This window comes from Aedes aegypti, chromosome 3 (assembly GCF_002204515.2).
Source record: "Aedes aegypti strain LVP_AGWG chromosome 3, AaegL5.0 Primary Assembly, whole genome shotgun sequence".
Taxonomy (NCBI): Eukaryota; Metazoa; Arthropoda; class Insecta; order Diptera; family Culicidae; genus Aedes; species Aedes aegypti.
Genome location: NC_035109.1, coordinates 367,718,541 through 367,739,659, shown reverse-complemented (window position 1 = coordinate 367,739,659; position 21,119 = coordinate 367,718,541). Strand labels below are relative to the sequence as shown.

Sequence of the window (21,119 nt, the reverse complement as noted above, 5' to 3'; positions counted from 1 at the left end):
ACAAAGACCGCCATCTAAGGATTGCGTACTTAACGGGTAGTGCAACCTGGGGACTGTTGTCCTTCTGACTTTAGCTAGAGTGAGGGGGTGCTAGGTGGGAGCTTGGGATTATTGCCTACTCCAAGCGAAACTCATCCTTGCAGCCATATGAAACACCACCTTTAGCACTTCCTGCGGGAGGTGGCCGAGCGTCTGGTACATCAGACCAGGGGCTCAAGCATGGTCTACCTAGGATGTGGCGAGGGTTCATCGGTGGGCTCTAGTGAATTTCTACAAAAATCCACATACCTGCAAGTAATCCTGAACAAGCGACTTGGTACCGCTTTCAAAGCACCATAGCTCTCTGGAGTGCCAACCGGCACATCAGCATGGATGCCAGTAAAATCCTGATTATGGTATACCCGCCGCAACCAACATGGATACGATTACGGAATACGTATAGACACCGATGATGCAGAGCTGACAACCGTGCTATTTCACTTCCCTAGTAAGGATGGATGACACCTCCCCGAAACGGCGAGTGGGCTAATAGTGCAATTGTCCCCGTGCCGTTGAAACTTTGGCAAGCCTACAAATACATTCCCAATCCGCCATTTTACCCGGTGGAAGTAGGCACAATTGAATGTTTCCTGTCTTGCGTCGATCTGGCTCTGAACACGGTACCCCATGAAGGACCGTGTCAACCCTAGCATGGCTCTCACTGCTTGCATAGGTCACCGTGGGATCACGAAGGCGACTACTTACGGCTTGGAGGGGGGACTCAACAAAATGAAGAACATCTCGGACAATACCGTAATGGAGGTTGAAGCAGCAGAGGGTGAGATCGCAAACGCGCTCACGAGAAGCGGAAGGCTACAAGGTTCGCCAGTAGCACAGCAGGAGCAGGCGTTACAAGGTGAGAATTTTAGACTTCAAGCAGGACTTGGGTTTCAAAGCCCATCATTCACACCGAAATCGAGCAACAACATTTGCCAGGAAAGTCTAACAGGGAATTCGAAGTTGACGGAGGTCAAAAAGAAGATCAGTGGAGGACAGGACTAATGTGCATCACAAGATTAGGAATCTGGTAACGAGCATAAATTTCACCATAAACGCAGCCGAAAACGAACAGGAAGCGCTAAAAATGAATGCCAAGGCAGCCAAAATGGCACTACAAAATGCTAAGAACTAACAGTTGCTGACGTGCTTGAAATCCCTAAGGCACATGTCAACAAGCCGTCGATGAAGCGTGATAGAGACTCGCCAGGAGAAGAAGCGGGCTCGAAAAAATAGAAAAACGAGCAACCTGTTGAACGGAGCAGAAAACGATGAAAAATGGAAAACCATCAGGAGCCTGAACAACAGAGGGAAGAAACACGGTGAAGGAAGGGAAAGGAAAAAGGAGGGTCCGAAGAAAGTGAGTAGCTGCCCGCGGCGTGAGTGGTCGAAGCGGGACGCCATACTCGTTAAGGTAAACGACCAATCCACGTACGCAGCGATTCTTCGTAAGGTCAAAAGACCTCGGAGAGAACGTGGTCAGAACGAGGCGTACTCAGAGAAAAGAAATGATCTTCAAGCTGAAGAACGATCCGGTGATCAAGAGCTCGGCCTACCAGGAGTTGATTGCTGAGTTGTTGGGAAACGAGGCAAGCGTAAAAGCTTTAACTGAGGAGTCATTGGTTAAGTGCAGATATCTGGACGAGTTCACATCCAATGATGATCTGTAACAGGAGTTTCAAAGCCGTAAGATGGCACACAGTTAGCGACAATTTGGCTACCAGCGCCGCAGCCAACAAACTAGTGGAGAAGGAAAAGGTTAAAATTAGATGGTCTGTTTGCCCGAGCCGAAAGGCCACCGATGAGGTGCTTCAAGTGCATGGACTTCGAACATCAGGCGGATATCTGTAATGGTCCGGACAGATCCGGGTTGTGCAGGAAATGCGGGGAGAGAAGGCACTTCGGGAAAGACTGCACGAAGCGACCAAAGTGTTTACTCTGTGAACCGGAGGCCTGCCTATAAGAAGGCGATCGCATCACGACAGTAGTAGAAGTAACGCAGACAAACTTGAAGCATTGTGACACTACACAGCAACAGTTGTGGTAGTCAACAACGAAAACAAAGTGCGACGTTGCGATTCTAGCTGAGCCGTATCGAGTACCGCTTGATAATGCCAACTGGGTGGCGGCCAATAGCGGGAATAGCGACGATACAGGTGATGGGTAGGTTTCACATCCACGAAATGGTTTCTAGCACTAAAGATGGATCGTGATCGCGAAAGTCAATGGTGTCTACGTAAGCAGCTGCTACGCTCCTCCAAGGTGGACGCTCGATGAATTCAGGCAAATGTTAGAGAAATTGACCGATGAGCTTGTCGGTCGGAAGCCAGTACTAATTAGAGGAGACTTCAATGCATGGGCCGTGGAGTGGGGTAACAGGGTAACCAATGCCAGAGGTTACAGCCTGCTGGAGGCCTTGACAAAGCTAGATCTACAACTGTGCAATGAAGATACCGTTAGCCGTTCAGTTCAGGAAAAACGGACGAGCCGTCCGTTCAGGAAAAACGGACGAGCCGTCCGTTCAGGAAAAACGGACGAGCATCGTTCATCGATCTTACCTGGTGTAGCCCATCGCTGGCAGGCAACATGAACTGGAGGCTAAGTGAGGAGTATACCCATAGCGATCACCAGGCAATCCGCTATACCATTGGCCGACGGGACAGCAATATCCCGGATCTTGATGCGGTGGAGTTGACAAGGGTGATGGTCAGGGCGTGTGACATAACAATGCCAAGAAAACGGAAGCCATCAAACAATCGGCGTCCATATACTGGTAGAACGATGCACTATGCACTTTTCTCATCGCTTGTCTTATAGCCTGAAGACGATATCAGAGAGCGAGACACGAAGAAGTCTGAGAAGAGCGGAAAATTGTGTTCCAGCAAGTCAGAGCGGCTTTCAAACGTGAGATTGAGCTGAGCAAGTCTGAGGACTAACTGAGAGTCATCGTCGAGGGTCTATTCTCGCTCAACAGGGCGATGAAAGGCACAGATAGCGAGAATGGACTGTCAGAAAGGCAGTTTGGATTCCGGAAAGGAACGACGGTGGACGCAATTTGAACGGTGCTGGAGAGGGTCGAGAAAGCATTGAAACAAAAACGTAGGGGGGATTGTTACTGTGCCGTGGTCACGATAGATGTGAAGAACGCGTTCAACAGCGCCAGCTGGGAGGTCATTACCACAGCAATGCACAGGATGCGGGTTCCCGACTACTTGTGCCAGATTTTGAAGAGCTACTTCCAAAACCGAGTACTGAGGTATGAAACCGACGCTGGTTCGAAGGAGTTGAGAATAACGGCTGGAGTCCCATCAGGTTCCATACTGGTTCCAACGCTGTGGAACGCGATGTGCGACGAAGTCCTATCACTGGAGCTACCCAAGGGGGTCGATGACGTCGTCTTAACGGTAATAGGAGAGACACAGAAAGAAGTAGAAATTCTGGCAACGGAGGCAATCGGTCTGGTCGAAGAGATTGGATGGAGGGAGTTATACTGAGCCCACCACAAAACGAAGGTGCTTCTAGTTAGCAACTGTAAAGCAGTCATGCACGGTAAGATCACTGTCAGGGGGCACGCCATAGCATCACAATGGAAGCTGAAACGTCTGGGCATAATGTTAGACGATCGGCTGAACTTCAACGGTCACGTCGATCATGCATGCGAGAAGGCAGCGTATGCGAGCATTGCACTCACAAGAATTGTGCCCAGCATAGGTGGTCCTAGAAGCAGTAAGAGGCGTCTTCTGGCTGGCGTATCAACATCGCTACTAAGATACGGTGCCTGGGACGCGGCGCTACAGACCAAGCGGAATCGGGATAAGTTAAACAGCACGTTCAGACTCATCACCATGCGAGTGGTGAGCGCGTACAGGACTATATCATCGGAGACGACATGCTGGGATGATCCCGATCTGCATCATCGTGTCCGAAGACATCGATTGCTATCAGCGAAGAGAAACCAGGCAGGCGAGGAAGTTGGCAAGAATTCGTCACGGAGAAGTGAACTTCCACCTGACACAGTTCCTGTCAAGTCACGGCTGCTTCAAGCAGTATCTGCATCGATTCGACCATGCGTCTTCACTATTCCGTTCTGAGTGTATGGAGATTGGAGAAACGCCAGAACATGTTATCTTTGACTGCCCGAAGTTGAACATAGTACGAAACATGGTGGTGGCTGCTTTTGGTGAGTACTTCAGCGTAGAGGGTGTGGTACACGGAATGATAAGCGATCCCAATCTTTGGAATATGATGACCAACATGGTGGTGCAAATAACGTCTGGCTTACAGCGCAACTGACGAGCAGAGCGACGAAATGAAACGTAGAGAGCAGCGCTTGACGTCGGGACGCTGATGAACCGGAAGCCAAACTCCCACCGGAATTATAGGACTGACCTCGGCATTCGACAAGTCAGTCTGTTGATGAGAGGAGACCATCGGGCGCAAACGGAGTAGGCTAGATCCTCCAATGGGGACTAGAACGAGCGTAACGTAGTATCGGTCGTCAAGGTGCCTGTAAACCGGAAGTCATCGGAATATCCTCCACCGGGAACTAGCTGAGTTGATCGCGAAACGGCACTGGCAAATGATCGTCGGGGCGCCTGTGTACCGGAAGCTTCCTTCCACCGGAATCGCAAAACCGGCCTCGGCATCTGCCCCGAAAGCATCGGTTCTGGAGACCTTCCGCCGCCGGGGAAATCTTTGTCGGATTAGGATAGATCCACCGTCGTTGACTGAGTTCTGAGTAGTACGAGCGTATCACAGGCTTGAGTCGTCGGAGCGCCCGTAAACTGGAAGCCACCCTTTAACCGGAATCACTGGGCCGACTTTGGAACTCTACCGGTCAACAACGGAGAAATAACAACGCGTAACGTTACCGGTTTCAGAGTATATTCCTCTGTCGGGGAACTCTCCATCGGAGTCGGCTAGCTTCACCGTCAGGAACTACGCCGAGTAGTATCGATTACGACGAACCGTCGACTTTGAGTCGTTGGGCGCTTGCAAACCGGAAGTCACCCCTCAACCGGAATCGCAAGACCAACCTCGGCATCCATCCGGTCCGCCCGTAGAGCCTGACGAGCAGAGTAATGGAGGCAAGCGCACAGTAGCATCTATTGCAAAAAGTCTCACATGGCCCAGGCGTGTGGAAGAGACCAATTGCAGCCATATTGAATAGAGCAAGAGGTGACGAATAGACGTAGAGACATCAACGAACCCTCCGCCCCCTAAAGTTATACCATGAGGTAGTTCCAGGGGCATAACGGCATTACAATCGTTAGTTATTAAAATCGAGAAATCATTTCAAGCCAAGGAAATAGCTGTAGTGGCTTTTCTTGATATTGAAGGCGCATTCGATAATGCATCTCATAACTCCATACGTTCGGCAATGGAATTAAGGGGCTTGGATAGATGCCTTGTTGATTGGATAATGAAAATGCTAAAAGATCGAGTAATTTGTGCTCATCTGGGAGGTGCGCAACTATCTATAAAGACGATAAAGGGTTGTCCTCAAGGAGGAGTACTATCACCCTTATTGTGGTCATTTGTAGTAGACGACCTTCTTAAAAAGCTAACGGACCAAGGTTTTGAGGTGATTGGATATGCAGACGATGTGGCTATTGTTATTCGTGGAAAATATGAATACACGATTTCTAATCGGTTACAAGCTGCACTAAACATGACTCTCAAGTGGTGTAGAAGAGAGGGCCTGAATGTAAATCCTTCTAAGATTAATATTGTTCCTTTTACCAGAAGGAAAAAAATTACTCTAACACAACCTTCTCTAGATGGGGTCCAGGTTCGGTTTTCGGATGAAGTGAAACATCTCGGTGTTACTTTGGACAAGAAATTGAACTGGAACTCACATCTAGAGAAGGTTATCACTAAGGGTACAAATGCTCTGTGGGTGTGTAGTAAAGCTTTGGGGAAAACATGGGGACTGCGGCCAAATATGGTTCTTTGGATATATTCGGCAATAGTTCGCCCAAAAATTACCTATGCTTCTTTGATATGGTGGCCCAAAACCAATGAGGTAACCACTCAAAAGAAATTGGGTAAATTACAAAGGCTTGCCTGTATTTCGATAACAGGGGCAATGAAAAGCACACCATCAGCCGCTTTAGATGCCCTTCTTAATATATTACCTTTACATCAATTTGTTAAACTGCAAGCAGCAAAAAGTGCCTTACAGTTTATCCGTTATAATGAAATATTGGATGGAAATCTGGTAGGACATTTAAAAATCATCAGTGACTTCAATCTGAACTCAGAGATAAAGACAGTAGAAGACTGGATGACAACGAAGGCAAACTATGATGCTCCTTTCAAAGTGGTTAAATTAAGCCGATATATATGGGAGTCTGGTGGGCCGAGTTTACGTCCAGGTTCTATTAGTTTCTACACAGATGGGTCTAAGATTGGTGAAAATACAGGAGCCGGAGTTTTTGGTCCTGGAATCAACAAAGTAATACCTATGGGGCACAGTCCCACTGTTTTTCAAGCAGAAATTCAAGCAATTATAGAATGTGCGAATATCTGTATTGAAAGGAAGTACAGATTTGCTAAAATCTGTATTTTTTCGGATAGCCAAGCAGCTCTAAATGCGCTGAAGGCATTCACTTGTCAGTCGAAGCTAGTGTGGGAATGCATTCTTTCTCTGAAACAATTGGCCAGTAGGAACGAAGTTACTTTATACTGGGTGCCCGGCCATTGTGGAATTGATGGAAACGAAACGGCCGACAGTTTAGCGAGACAAGGTTCTTCAATGAATTTTATTGGTCCCGAGCCATTTTGTGGAGTTTCAGAGTGCGCTCTGAGAGCAAAACTTAAATCTTGGGAAATGTCTATGGTAGAATCCAACTGGAATACCACGGATACATCAAGACAAGCAAAAAGGTTTATAAAGCCCAGTGGTTCAAAAGCCCAGGCTATGCTAAATTTAAATAAAAGGGATCTGCGGGTAATAACCGGTCTGTTGACTGGTCACTGCCCTAGTAGGTATCATCTGTATAAAATTGGGAAAATCCAATCTTCTGAATGTCGTTTTTGTCAAATCGAAAACGAAACTGCTGAACATATACTCTGCAGCTGTGGAGTTTTGTTCAATCAAAGAAGGTCAATCTTTGGAAAAGGGTTATTAGAGCCCCTAGAAATCTGGCAATGTAATCCCAACAGGGTTATAGACTTTATAAAACAAGTCCAGCCTAACTGGGATCGTGTGCTATATCAACCAATGTCTATCACATCTCAGTTGTGACAGGATATTTGATAAGCACCAAATCAATTATGGGTCATACCACAATATTCCTAAATAATGGACGCAGTGGTTAAATAGGCTCTACAGTAAAGGGAAAAAAAAATAGTTCCAGGGGGACATCGGACTTGTAGTTCAATCCAAAGCAAGGTAGCGTGGTACAGAGTTGTTTTCCCCTTTTTTTTTCTGTGTTACCGCACTCGAGACGTGCATCCGCAGTAGACCGTTGAGTGAGAATCACAGAGCCTAAACCCCGTGGGCTCCCCAGATAGCCGGGTTAGGTGAAAAGTTCAAGCTTTGCTAGATGGGCGAAAATACTATAAAAAAGACTTTGCTATAAAAAGTAAAGTAAAGTAAGAGTTTCGTTAGAGGTTTTTCAGGCCATAAAGGACCAAAGCTATTTACTCATTATTGTTTGAGATGGGTTTCTTTGGATTACGATGGCCAATACAGGCCAAAACGGCCGTTCTATCTTAATCTAAAAAACTCCCAGGCATAAAAATGTTATTAAAATTCAGCCCCCTTTGGCGGACCCCTCGTTTGCCAACATTGTCTTTCAAGCCTTTTATAAAACACGCAGAAGTTGCTTTATAAATGCATCGGTTCCGATTATTATTCGAGAAAACTCGAGTGCACTGTAATACGAACTGATGATGGTGGTGATGCTGATGCTGATGCTGAGGCTGATGAAACCCATCATTTTTTCCTACAGAGGGTGGAACGATAGAACGGCAATCAATATGTAGATTTATCTACGCGGTGCGTACTTATGGACGAAACCGAGGGCCTCAACTCTTTTCCGTGCTCTATTTCGCTGTCGTGGCACTTGATCTATTCGTGGCGCGATATGCCTCTATCGATTTTTGAGCACGTTACCGTTTTTATCACGTGTCCTTTACTCGAATTATGTATTTTTTACCCTATCCAAATGTTCAATAACGGTAACAAACTTTCAGCGGTAGACGAAAGTCTCCTTCTGTTCTCCCCCTGCAACCACATCACCATTAGGTAGACAATGGAGTTTCCGAGTAGGAGATCTGAAATGAAACTCAAAATTTGAGATGCCTTAGGAACGAATTTCCAAAAAACGGTAATTATTTTTTTCGATTATCCGAAAAAAATTGCATCCTTGAAGGAATTTGAAACGAGCTGAGGATAAAGGGATACAGAACATACAGAAGGATTACCGTTTCTTTTTTTTTCAATGTTAACCGTATCCTCCTGAGCTGTTCACTTTTTTTCGGCTGTCTCCTACGAAGACGTGTTTTCACTTCAGCTGATCGGGTGCGTCTTTCTGGTTACCATTGTATCATATTTATTTAACCGATTTTCGGCTACGCTGCCGTTCATTCATTTGGTGTGGTTTCGAAAAAAAATATTGTGTCCCGTTAACGGAGTGCACCTTTTCCAAAATTGAAGATGATCCGTTTGATTTGCGGTTGATTGATAACTGTTGGCTGTAGTTTGTATCCTTTTTTTTCTTTATGATACAAAAAGGGCTCACTGTAAGAAGTTTCATTTCCTTCTCCTCGGAATTCATTTTTCTTTATGCTGACAGTACCTTTGTATATTTCTGAGGTTCAGTAAATGCGTCATCTGTAATTAGTATTCTGCTTCCTTGATTGAAATTTCACAAAATCATATCGTCCGCTTGATAATATATACGTTCAAAAATGGCTATCGAAGATACCACTAGTCGATAAGTTCCTGTATGGATTGAAACATTTTTGCTTCGTTGATTGCTAATCTGTTTTGAGAGTATTTGTAATATGGAATATGTTCTATAATGGATTAGCCTGATGAAATCTACCTATTACGATGGAAATATCACACAACTTTAAAATATCATTCATTCTTAAGGCCGCACGGGACGTCATTATAATCATCCTATCCATTTGAAGAAGCAGATCTCAAGTACCACTCCATATATGGATGTGAAAAATTTATCACTATATTCTATATATGTGGTGCACAATCGATTAAATTTTCAGCTTCATCGGTTCACTAAAACTCGAGATTTGCTTCGGCAAAGTTTTGATGATAATTGTTAGAGTGAGACAAAAGATAGGGAAAATAACACGGTCTCCCGTGTCCCCTTAAAGCACATCGCCGATCACCCTTTCCCCAAATTATCTCCATCTTCAATTCCTTTTGAAGTACCCGGTGCCAATGCCAACCTGGCATCTCGGCAATGTATACACAATCGACCGGGAACTGCCAAGCTTTGCAGTTTCCGCACGTTGTCCCCTCATCATCATTACAGCATTCTTTTACCTCGCGAATTGCTCCATCCCGTTCCTTCCTGTTGCTCTGCTTAGTTCAACTCTTCCTACGCCTTCTTATGCCACCGCAGCTTCACACCCCCTCAATGTACCGTTCCGCGCCATCCTTCTTCAGTGCTGGAAAAGTTCGCATCACGAAGCAGCTCACGAGTGTATACCAACGCACAACAAACATCACAGACTCGGGATCTGGCTAGGTGTGAGTAAGCCCGCACCCGTCTGCTCGGGAGAACATGTCAAAAGAAGTAGCAACAAGCTCGCGAGCGTTTACTCGCGAGTAACCGAGCAAGGTGTGATTTATTATGGTTTTGAGAGACAAATTAATTGTATAACCATCATATCGACAGTAAACTACTCGTTTGTAGTCAAAAGCCCTTGAAAACCATAAATCTCGGAGGGTAAGCTGCTTTTTTCCCAAAAGCACAATATGACTCTGAGCAGCTCCGAACACGTTCGCGAATCACTTTTAGCTTCAGTTACTCGGGAGTCGACAGATGCGAGTAAGCCAGCGCTCTGACGCTCGGGAGCGTTTGGTTTTGTTTTTGTTCCAGTTCAAATGAAGCGTTCGCCACTTTCCATCACTGGCTCATTTGAATATCGCTCGTGAATCCCTTTTTAATTTTACCCCTCTTGCCCGTGCCTTTCCTCTCCACAGCATCATCGTTTGCTCTCGCTGCCTATCTCGTTCTAGCAGAAGCGCGTAGATGGAATGGGATGGCGGTGGTGTTTCGGAATCTTAGCTGGTCTTAGTATGCCGTCATTTGCGTATGATGGCATCATCAGGCAGTAACCAGATATTGCGAAGCCGTTCGTCCAACAAGCAGCCAAGGGGTTGTTGTCTGCTTACCAATACTACTATCTACTTGAACTCGCTGGCCATCGCGAATCAAGACGGCCAAAAGTGCGTTTATATAGAAGCAGTGCCGCGGCGCGCGAGTACCTACTTACCTAAGGCACGCACTTTGGAGCGGACGCGGACGCGGACCAGACCAGCCGCTTTGTGACGGCCATCCCAATGCACAATGGGCCAGGAATCAAAATTGCCCGGCTTAATTCCACGCTTTTTAATAATGGACAAAATATCAAGTAAAAAATAGCACAGTGTAACACACAAAATGCCAACAACATACTGACTGCAGTTCTTACAAGTACTCACTACTCACCCATATTAGCAATTTAGGGTTTCAAAACATTAGTTCGAAATTTGGTTTTACGCCCTTTTCAATTTTGCAGCTAGATTTTCCCTTAGTACGGCTATGTGATTGTACCCCGTTTGGCATAAAGTCGTTTGGCATAAGGTCGTTTGGCATAATGCCGTTTGGCATAAATTCGTTTGGCATAATGGTCAATTGGCACATTGGCCGTTTGGCATAATGATTGTCTTAGAATTAATATCGGCGTTTTGAAGCTTTTACCGAGATCAACACCACCAAGCCAATAGCAAAAAATTTTTGGTAGGTTCTTAACAAGCGTGGTGTTCGTTCAGAGATTTTCCCAGCTATGAATGTAAAAAAATGTTGTGACATTAGAGAGCTTTCCTAAATAAAACTCGTGACGGGTCTAGTGGAAGATCTTTTCGGAATAATAATTATCTCTGTATCTCAGAACATCTTTGAGCTTGTTGCGATATATGTATTTGAAAATAGTAAATGGGCAAAGACAGTATGCAGTTATTAATAAAAGAAACGCTCATAGAATATTTAGCAGCAGATCAAGCTCTGTTCTAGTTTGGACGTAACACTTGATGAAAATTACTTGATAAAAGAAGGGAAAATTAATTTGTAAAATATTAAAAGATCTAATCTAAAGATCTACAGTGAAACCTCCATGAGTCGATATTGAAGGGACCATCGACTCATGGAAATATCGAGTCATGGAACAGCAATCCTTTGGAAAGCTGCTTTTAGGGACCATCATAGTAACCATGAAATTTTGTTTTTAGTATGGTTCCATGAGTTGATATCGAGTCATGGAACATCGACTCATGGAGGTATCACTGTATTACTGCAGCATAATGTAGCAATAGCATATACACGAGAGTAGATTATTTTTCGTTTAAAATGTTTAAGGCTCTAACGCAGATCATGAATTTGCAACAAAAAAATGTGTTGAATATTGGCAGGTTCTATAGTAATTATCATTATGACAGCACATCTTGCAAGAATAAAACAGCAAAATATAAAAATGGTTTACATTAAGCTTTACTAAATAATCAAATTTGAAACAGCATATATTTAAAGAAAAGCATATTTTGAAAAGAAGGCAAAATTTATGATTAAACCAATAGAAGATTGGACGCCAAAAATTATTGCGGCATAGTAAAACGAAAAAACATCAAAAATTGCGTTCAGAATCATCGAAGTTATTGTGCCACTTTTCCCTGAATGCCGTTTCTCCGAATGTCGGTTCCCCGAATGCCAGTCCTCTAATATTTCTTTTCCCCGAATGCCATTTCCCCGAATGACCGGTTTTCCCGAAAAGTGGTGCAGTTTGAATAGCTGCTATTATAACCTTCAGTGGTTGGATAGTGAACGAGAAAGAACGATAAGCAATCAAAAAAAGGAGGTACTGTGTTATTCTGTGCTATACACATGTTGGCAAAAATGCTGAGGATGGTAAAACTCAAAAGAACCGCCAATTAAATTAAGAAGGGTGCATATTAGATAGCCAGTACCTTCACCACCCTGAAATGTATAAAGTTACGACAATTATGAGTGCTAAAACTAGTCGGGGAAATGGGCTTATCGAGGAAACGAGATATTCGGAGAACTGGCATTCGGGGAACTGGCGTTCGGGGAACTGGCATTCGGAGAAAAGTAGCACAACCTATCAAAGTAACTGCAGTAATGGGTGTCTCTTTTCGCCGATAACTTGAGTTGATCAATTTTCGAATGCCGCCCTTGAATTGGAAACAATAAAATATTTAACAAAAACAGCCTATGTATAAATGAAGGTGAATTTTTTTTTTAAATTTTAAATCAACAGTTTTTATACATATAATTATGGTAACATCATGTTCAGAAAAAAAAAAAACGTTTGAAAGAAGGGTAAATTTGTGATTAATATCTCAAAATATTAGTGCAAAAAATGTTCCAAAAGCGAAACTCAGAAAAATAATTAATATTTGAAAGAAGGATAATTTCTATATTATTAATAAAATAATATTGGCCATAACTTTCCTAATATGCTTTAGTTTATTCAAGAGCATATATTTTTGTTCAATAAAGTGTCAATTGACTCCAAAACAAGCCTGATGTCATCAGGAAGATTCAATAGAAACGTAAAAACGAAAGTCGTCTTAAGAAACTGTTGATTTCAGACTGATTATGCCAAACGGCTTTATGCCAAACGACTTTATGCCAAATGACCAACCACCCGGCTATGTCTCATAAACTATCGGCAATTTCTCAATGCAACCTTTGGACGAAATGATCTTTACATTAACAGGTACATTTTTGTGAACATGGTGTAGCGGACTTTGGGGCAAGTGTGCCACCCCTGCTTTTTATAAAAACTACAGTATATATTTTCTCTTTGAGCTTAACAATACGTTCCCTTATAGTTCACAATACAATTATCAAAATATGATGAACATTGCTCAATTTTTCACATATTTACATCGACTTGTGCAAAGACAACCAAATTTGAGAGGATTTTTATAAGATTTCGTTGTTTCTAAATAGCATGGTGAGAGGTAAATTATTAACAGAATTTTCTAACGTACTGTACATCGTGAAACTATTCCAATGTGTAAGTTATTGTGGCATTTGAACGAAAAATGTATTTAGTTTTACATACGAAATCTAGTTTGGTTGAAATGTATACTTATTGGGGCAAGTGTGCCACCTATTTGGTAAATAAAAATTGTTCGAGTGAAATTTATAAAAATGTAAACATCATCAACAAAATCATCATATAAACCAAAATATGGCACCAGTAGTAGTTTCTGAAGTATAGTAGGGGAATAACTGACATTTTTGCCCCCCCAAAGTGATTTTTTCTCAAAATATTGAATAATAACATGTTTTTCGGCTTATTAAGTATCTTTTTACATATCTACATCAATATTTTACCGTTATTTAGTGCTGATCTAGTTTAATATTTTACATTTTCGCCGTTATATAAGGGAAATACATATATTGTATTGAATGGAAACAAAAATAACCATTTTAGTTATTCGAATTGAGTAATAGGGAGTTACACATGGTTTGAGCCTTGTTTTAAAGCATCCCCTTATTAGGTAAACTTGAAATTATTTTTTTAAATTATCGATTAACGTCTGCTTTGTAAATAATATTAATGGGAAATAGAGAAAATTTCATTAAAAGTAAAATTACATGCGATGTTCATTCGGTGGCCGTCTTGCCCCATATGAGTGTCACACTTGCCCCATAGTGTCGAAAAATAGGTTATTTTGGATGGAATTTGAGAAGCTCCAAAACTAATACTTTTTGAAATTATTTTCTTTTTAAATGGCACAGTGCTTGTGAAAAGATGCGAAACTAACATCATGAGGCTAAATTAGTGGATTTTAGGAGCTTTAGGGAAAGTTAGAGTACAATTTGCTTAAGGTGGCACACTTGCCCCAAATTCCGCTAATGGTATTTCCATTTTTCTGTAGTGCTTCGGTACAAAACTTAAAAAATGAGCTGTATTTTTAATTTTTTGGACATAAAATGTTTATTTTTTTGTATATTTTTGCTGAACATTTTGATAACTTATGAATGATCCTTCTTTTTGTTTTGGCTATATCAACACTACAGTGTTCGTGCTCTGTGTTTTGTACACAAACAGGTGAAAACCCCTCGCTCTTCGAACGCAGAATCAATGCGGTGCTAAAAGATTGTTCGTGTTGGATGCCTTATAATAAAAAAAAAACAAAATCAAGATCATATTGATTGGTCAATTCAGTCAAAATGAAAATTCAATTGAAACGCTTCCTAAGTAACCATGGTGCTCAAGCTGCAATTTATGCATATAAACGATGTATATAAAGCTAGCATTACTGTATATGTACTATTGAAGTTGATTTAAAGTTAGAAGGGCTCCACTAGAGTCATATTGAAGTTATAGCTTATAACATTAATTTGACATTTGTGGGGCCCTTTCCCACTTTAAACCAACTTTGATTGTACATACACAGAAAAATTAGCTTTAAATTCACTGTTCACTCTAATATAGTGTCCATGGGGCCTTCCTTAACCGAGTAGCCAGAGCCCGCGGCTACAAAGCAAAGCCATTCTGAAGGTGTCTGTGTTCAATTCCCGGTCGGTCCATGGTCTTTTCGTAATAGAAATTTCCTTGACTTCCCTGGGCATAGAGTATCATCGCACCTGCCATACGATATACGAATGCGAAAATGGCAACTTTGGCAAAGAAAGCTCTCAGATAATAACCGTGGAAGTGTTATTGAACACTTAGCTGAGAAGCAGGCTTTGTCCCAGTGAGGACGTCATGCCAAGAAGAAGTGGGGGCTGGTTGGTTTATATCGCTCCCAGTACTAACGAAGACATTTCCTCCGTTGTCTCGTTCTTCATTGCCTGTGCTCTCAGCGCCATTCAGGTGTTCGTCGAAGTGCTGCTTCCACCTTTCGATCACATCAAGCTCGTTTGTCAAAATGCTCCCATTGTTATCCCTGCACATTTCGGCACTTCCTGACATCGTTTTCCCGAGCAAAGTTAGATAACAAAATGATAACATTTTTTGATATCTGGTTATCAAAGTTTTGATAACTAAATTTGTTATCAGTTTGGTTGAATAAGCAGGCAACATAACAAAAATGATAACAAAAATTTGCTTACTGGATATCATAGAAATATCTCATTTTGTTATCATTGAAAACATAATGATAACTAATCCTGTTATGTTGATTAATCCATTTGATAACAAAGTTTGTTATCATTTTGATATAAAAATCAAACAATGATAACAAAATTTTTACCACGCTGGATAACAAAACGAGTTATCGAAGTTAGCCCTCTTAAATGTATATAATTTTCGTGTTATTAAATAAAAACTGCAAGGATATGAACATTTGAACCTTTTTATTGGTACAATTTTTAAAAAGATATAAGCATGATTTGCAACATTTGCAAAATACAGAAACAAATACGTTTGAAATTAAATATAAAACAAAGTTGCCAGCTGAGATAGATTTAAATTCATACGGCAACATGAAACAAATTAAAACAATCGATTAAGTATATGAAGCCAAATACAATGCAGCGGCTTCTTCTCGAGGAGTTATCTTGAGGTATTAGCGATTACCCGTGTCATTAGACGACCTGCATTTCTGTAGCAAGCATTTGCCATTGAACAATCATCGCGGAGAAAGATACGTCGGTCATATAGTCGTCCTGCAAAGAAAAATAAAACAAATAATAGTTAAAGTAATACAAGTACATACAATCCATGTAATCATACTTTTTATCCATCTGACCTTGACTGGATCTAACGGCACTTTCGATGCTTGCTGCTCCTGAGAATCATAACCAATATCCTCAGCTGTATTTTCAGCATCCTTTTTCTTCGGACGGCCGGAAGGGTTATTCGAAGATCGGCCAGTCACTGAACGCCCAACGAGTCCCTCCGGAAAGAGCTTCACCATCAGAAATTTCAGGAACAAATAATCTTTGTCCCCAGCTTCATGGGACATCCGTTGCAGGGTCTCACAGTCGAGAAATCCTTCTTCTTCCTTAAACGGCTTCTCTGGCTTCGGAAGAAGCTGCGATGTCAATGATTCCAAAAGCTTCCCGTTTTGAACTTCTAGCTGTGAATTCTTCAACACTAAAGCGTCCTTCTCTCTCTGTAGGGATTCTGACAACATCTTATACTTTTCTGCTTCTTCGGCCTTTCCACAAGTGCAATCTAAAAGTATATTAACACAATATATAAAAAAAGTCTTCTATACAGTCAAAAACCTCACGCACTTTGGGGAGCACTCATAACACCTTTTTCCCCCAACTCATCTACTCTGTTGTCCGCGCTGGAATGTGTCTCAATACGACCGTTCTGAATAGAGCTCTCCTGGTTACTGGATCCTGGAGCTGTCTCCCATTCCTGGATCAGCTGATCGATGGATCTTTTCCGGCTGTATGTGCGTGCTGTCTGCGGCTGTGGTGGCGGTAAAGGCTCTCCCATATCGACGTCTTCAGCATTCGAAAACTTATTAAAATCGTATGTTGCGATCGTGACCGCTTCGCCATCTGCCGCTTTCGGCTGTACATCGATAGATTTTGTACTACCTGCCGATTTACTTTTACGTGGTACTGATTTCGACTCCTGTGTTGTCGAAATTTCCCGCTGCAAATATGTAGGTTATGTTTTAGGTTAGGACTAATGTTATGGTACTATATTTACCTTTAGTTCCGGGAGCGCCTGAACGACAAAACCCACATTTTTGTCCGTGGCCTTCTTCAATACGCGTTTCTGTGCTACGTGTTGTCTCTTGCGAGCCATTTTTCGAATACGAATCAGAATTTTCGTAGAGAAACGCGTCGGATGCTGCAAAAACGAACTACAAAAACGAGACACAACACTTTGAATGAGGAGAGTCTTTTGACAGCCACTGATTCTCTGCGATGCACAGTGTGTTACCATCATTGAGTAAATGGTTAAAATTATTATTTATAGATTATATTTTTTGTGTGAAATATGAAACATGAAGTGAAAAGTATGATATACTGATATGGTATACTATTTGGTAAGTACATCTTAATGAATAATCCCTATATATAATAAGCAACAAAAATGAAAAAGATAGATTTTTCGATTTTTGCCTATTGAGTGTTCCAATGTGCGCGTGCGGTACAAGTAAAAACAGCACGATAAATACGGAGTAACATCCGAAAAGGGCTGATACAAATGGTTGCGTGATAAATGATTACATCAAACTGAATACAGGGTAACCGGCTCGTTTGTAGAAGAACTATTTAATAAATATTTAGTTAATTTAATTAAACAATACATATGGGTCGATTCTTCTATGGGTAGGATTAATCGATGACAACAAAGATTTGAAAAACAATTTGTTCGTGAAAGTTATAAGGTCATTTTCATATGTTACTCGTGCATTTGTTTTGACTTAGTCTGAAGGTGAAATAGTTGAAAATACTGCCATTTGAGTTGTTATTTAGAATTATTCAATAATTAGCAAAATGAGCAACGAAAGGAATAAGCGGCATTATTTTTTAACAAACAATTTCGAAAGCAGGAAATATTTGCAGAAGGTTGGTGTGAACAATATAGGGTGAAACATATATTATATTGTATATATTTCAGAGGAAAAAAACCTAGAGCACAGCTTCCTTCACAACCCAAGTTTAATACTGCTGGGCAATGTGAAGAACAGCATTTCATGCATTATTGTGAACTCGTCCCCACCGAATCGGATACTGAAGCAGAAAGCCGTGAAGAATGTTCAGAAAAGGTCACAATCTCTAATGATGCAGAATTTTCTAAGAATTGGAATGCTGGTTTTGAAGACAACGAAGAAAATTCTGAAGCAGCTTCAGTGTTAGATGATAGTTTGAACGGTTCATATCAGTCTGATTATGCCGAGGAAGATTGTGCTGAAACAAATCAACCCGAATGGTTTTCGAAGTTTACACATGTACGACATATCCATAGGGTAGAAGCACCGGTTTTGGCCTGGCCCAGAAAAAATATTTCTAAAACCTATGTGTATATCAAAAGCTTTCAATTTATATTTTGTATACAAAATATCTAAACTGAGCAGAAAACTGTTTTCGCATTGAAAATAGCATTGGTCAATATAGGCCACCAGAACCAGTTTCAGTCACATTTTTAACTTTGGTTCCTAAATTAACCAATCACATTCATTTCTTATGATGGTGGCCAAAATAAAGATAAGCTGGACAAATCAGTAGTATAGTTGCTTCACCATGTGAATATGGTCTACTTAACACAAAATGAGGCATGCTGATTTGCTTTGTTATATTTTGAATAATGTACTCTGGCTACAACTGGTGCTATTGCCAAAACTTGTGTTTCTACCCTAGTGCAACCATTTTCAATTTTCTTTAACTGTACGTTTTATAATTTCAGGGGTTTCTTAACGGAAGCAAAAACATGAAATTCGAATCCGATCTGACAGCAGAAGAGATACGCTTCATGATACTTAATTATTATATAAGGCATCGCTTGACACAGAGGGCTTTAGTCGATCTACTAAAGATGATAAATTTGATGGTGGGATCTAAAATACTCCCAGAATGTTTCGAAGCATTTAAGGCCTATTTTCCTGAACCTTATGAAATTTCACGGATTTATTATTGCACCGAATGTCAATGCAGAATGGGCAAATCTACACCCGTCAAAGGTGCTGTTTGCTCAATCCCTGAGTGCAGTGGGAATAAATTCGATTTTTTTATAACTATTCCCGTTGCACAACAATTGCGAGAAACAATGATCAAATATCGCAAGCAAATAGCAGATTATGAAGATCTTGTTAGAAGCGAAGGGATAAGCGATATCAACAAAGGAGCAATAGTTCAAGAGCTTTCTACAAAAATCGATGGTAAGACTATAACGCTCTCAGTAAATACCGATGGAGCCGCAGCATATCGATGGAGTATCAATAAGCCCTGTTACCCTATCTTCGTAGTCGTCAACAATTTGCCACCCCGGATTCGTTTCGACAAAAAAAATTTGTTAATGGCAGCCATATGGCTAAACAAAGGTGAACCAAACATACCACTTTTCTTCCAAGAGTTTTGTGAAGAAATGATGAGGCTGAGCAAAGACTTCATCATTCAATCTGATGTATACAATGTAGTAGTCGTTCAAAACTGCTTGGATTCAGTTGCAAGACCAAAGCTTCAGAACTCTACCCAATTCAACGGAAGATTCGGATGTTCAGTCTGTAATCACGAAGGTAAAGTTGTTAATGGTAACCAAATACGATACCCATTCAAAACGACCGATAACAGAGATCATTCTGAAACTCGCCAACTAATGATAGAGGCACATAACACCGGAACATCCATAAAAGGAATCAAAGGGTTATCGGTATTTTTATCAATCCCACATTTTGACATAGTTCGAGGTAATATTTTTTGTTTACTTTATTTTTTTTTAAATGACCTATTTTTACTTTAAGGGTTCCCACCGGATTATATGCATTCCGTTTTGCTCGGCGTTGTCAAACAATTGTGGGAACTTTTCACAGCATCATCGAACCACACCAAGCCGTATTATATTGGAACGCAGATGTCTGAAGTCGAAACAAGAATGTTGAATATCCGAACACCCAGCTTATTTTCACGATATCCGGGGAAAATTGAGGATATGAAAAAAAATAAGGCTAGTGACTGGGAAAACATGTTATTCCACTATTTCTATCCAATTGTTATTGGAATTCTTCCGAAAACGTATTTGGATAACTTCATGCTGCTCTCCACATGTATTTTCCAACTGCTTGACACTAATTTAACAGAAAAAACCATTGACATGGTCGATATCCAACTAAAAAATTTCGTTCGTAAATTTCAAAAGTTGTACGGTGAAGAGAATATGTACTTTAATGTTCATGTACTGACGCACTTGCCAAGCAGTGCTAAAAATTTCGGTGCTCTGTGGAACTCATCTCTTTATCCTTATGAAAATGGAAACGGGATGATACTAGGATTTAGAAACGGTAATAATCATCCAGTTGTTCAAATAGCGCACAAATTCATGTTAAATCGCATTTGCCATAACGATGCCTACCTAAATAATAGTTCCATTATTACGTGGCATTCCAATTTGTGGAGTTCTAAACCTGTACAACGCATAACGTTTGACCGTGAATTAATTTTTGAATTATCTGAGACGTTACAAATCGATGAAACAATTACAGAGAGAGAATTCAGTCACCACAACAAATTCACTTACGACGGTGTTCAATATTGTACCAGAGAAAGTTGCAAAGAGTTGGGTTACGATGATTCCTTCATCAAAATAGGGTCTCATTTTTATCACATCGAACATGTGTTGGTAGATAGAAACGATAGAGCTCATATCATTGGCAGGAAATTGAACACAACTCAAATTTTTAACAACATGTTTTCTTATAAAAATAGTTCTGAGTATCATTTGAAACAAATTACACATAACGTTCGACCTTGCGTTAGCATTTCAATTCAAAAAGAAAAAAACACGGTGCATTATATTTCAGCTTGCAAACCAAATACACAAATAAATTAGCATTAAGACTAAAGCTGTACCTATCTCTAAGATTTAAACGAAATAAATACGTATATCAATATAAAACTGTGTTTACATTATATGATAACAAATGATAACAAATCAAGTTATCATGCACTACATGCAGTTGATAACAGGGAATAACTAAATGATTTCTGGATAACAAAACTTGTTATCATTTTGTTATCTGGTTGTTATTCTACTTTGCTCGGGTTGGTACTTCGCGTTTTGGTACCCACTTTCGGGTCAGTTTGCCCTAAACTTGCTCCTGATTTTCGAATATGCGGTGTAATAATATTCATCTGTCAATATACCTATTAGAGTGGTTCAAAAAATCGTTTTTGCTCCAC

General features: G+C 41.0%; 2 protein-coding genes across 3 annotated transcripts; one reads left to right on the top strand and one right to left on the bottom strand.

Annotated features, from left to right (window-relative positions):
- Nucleotides 1–15,591: 15,591 nt before the first annotated feature.
- LOC110679024 lies at nt 15,592–17,261 on the bottom strand. The gene is made up of 4 exons (XM_021852931.1): nt 16,924–17,261; nt 16,494–16,866; nt 15,988–16,431; nt 15,592–15,920 (listed from the first exon to the last, which is right to left on the bottom strand). The coding sequence occupies exons 1-4, from the start codon at nt 17,164–17,166 to the stop codon at nt 15,808–15,810; spliced, it is 1,173 nt and encodes a 390-aa protein (XP_021708623.1). The 5' UTR covers nt 17,167–17,261; the 3' UTR covers nt 15,592–15,807.
- A 593-nt stretch (nt 17,262–17,854) lies between these two features.
- Nucleotides 17,855–20,858, top strand: LOC110679023. Of its 2 annotated transcripts, XM_021852929.1 has the most exons (3): nt 17,855–18,175; nt 18,631–19,630; nt 19,685–20,858. In XM_021852929.1, exons 1-3 carry the CDS (start codon nt 17,921–17,923, stop codon nt 20,767–20,769), a joined length of 2,340 nt encoding a protein of 779 aa, XP_021708621.1. In that variant the 5' UTR covers nt 17,855–17,920; the 3' UTR covers nt 20,770–20,858. The 2 variants fall into 2 exon arrangements, with proteins under 2 accessions (XP_021708621.1, XP_021708622.1); XM_021852930.1 differs by lacking the exon at nt 17,855–18,175 and having other exon boundaries at nt 18,193–19,630.
- The last annotated feature ends 261 nt before the right edge of the window (nt 20,859–21,119 follow it).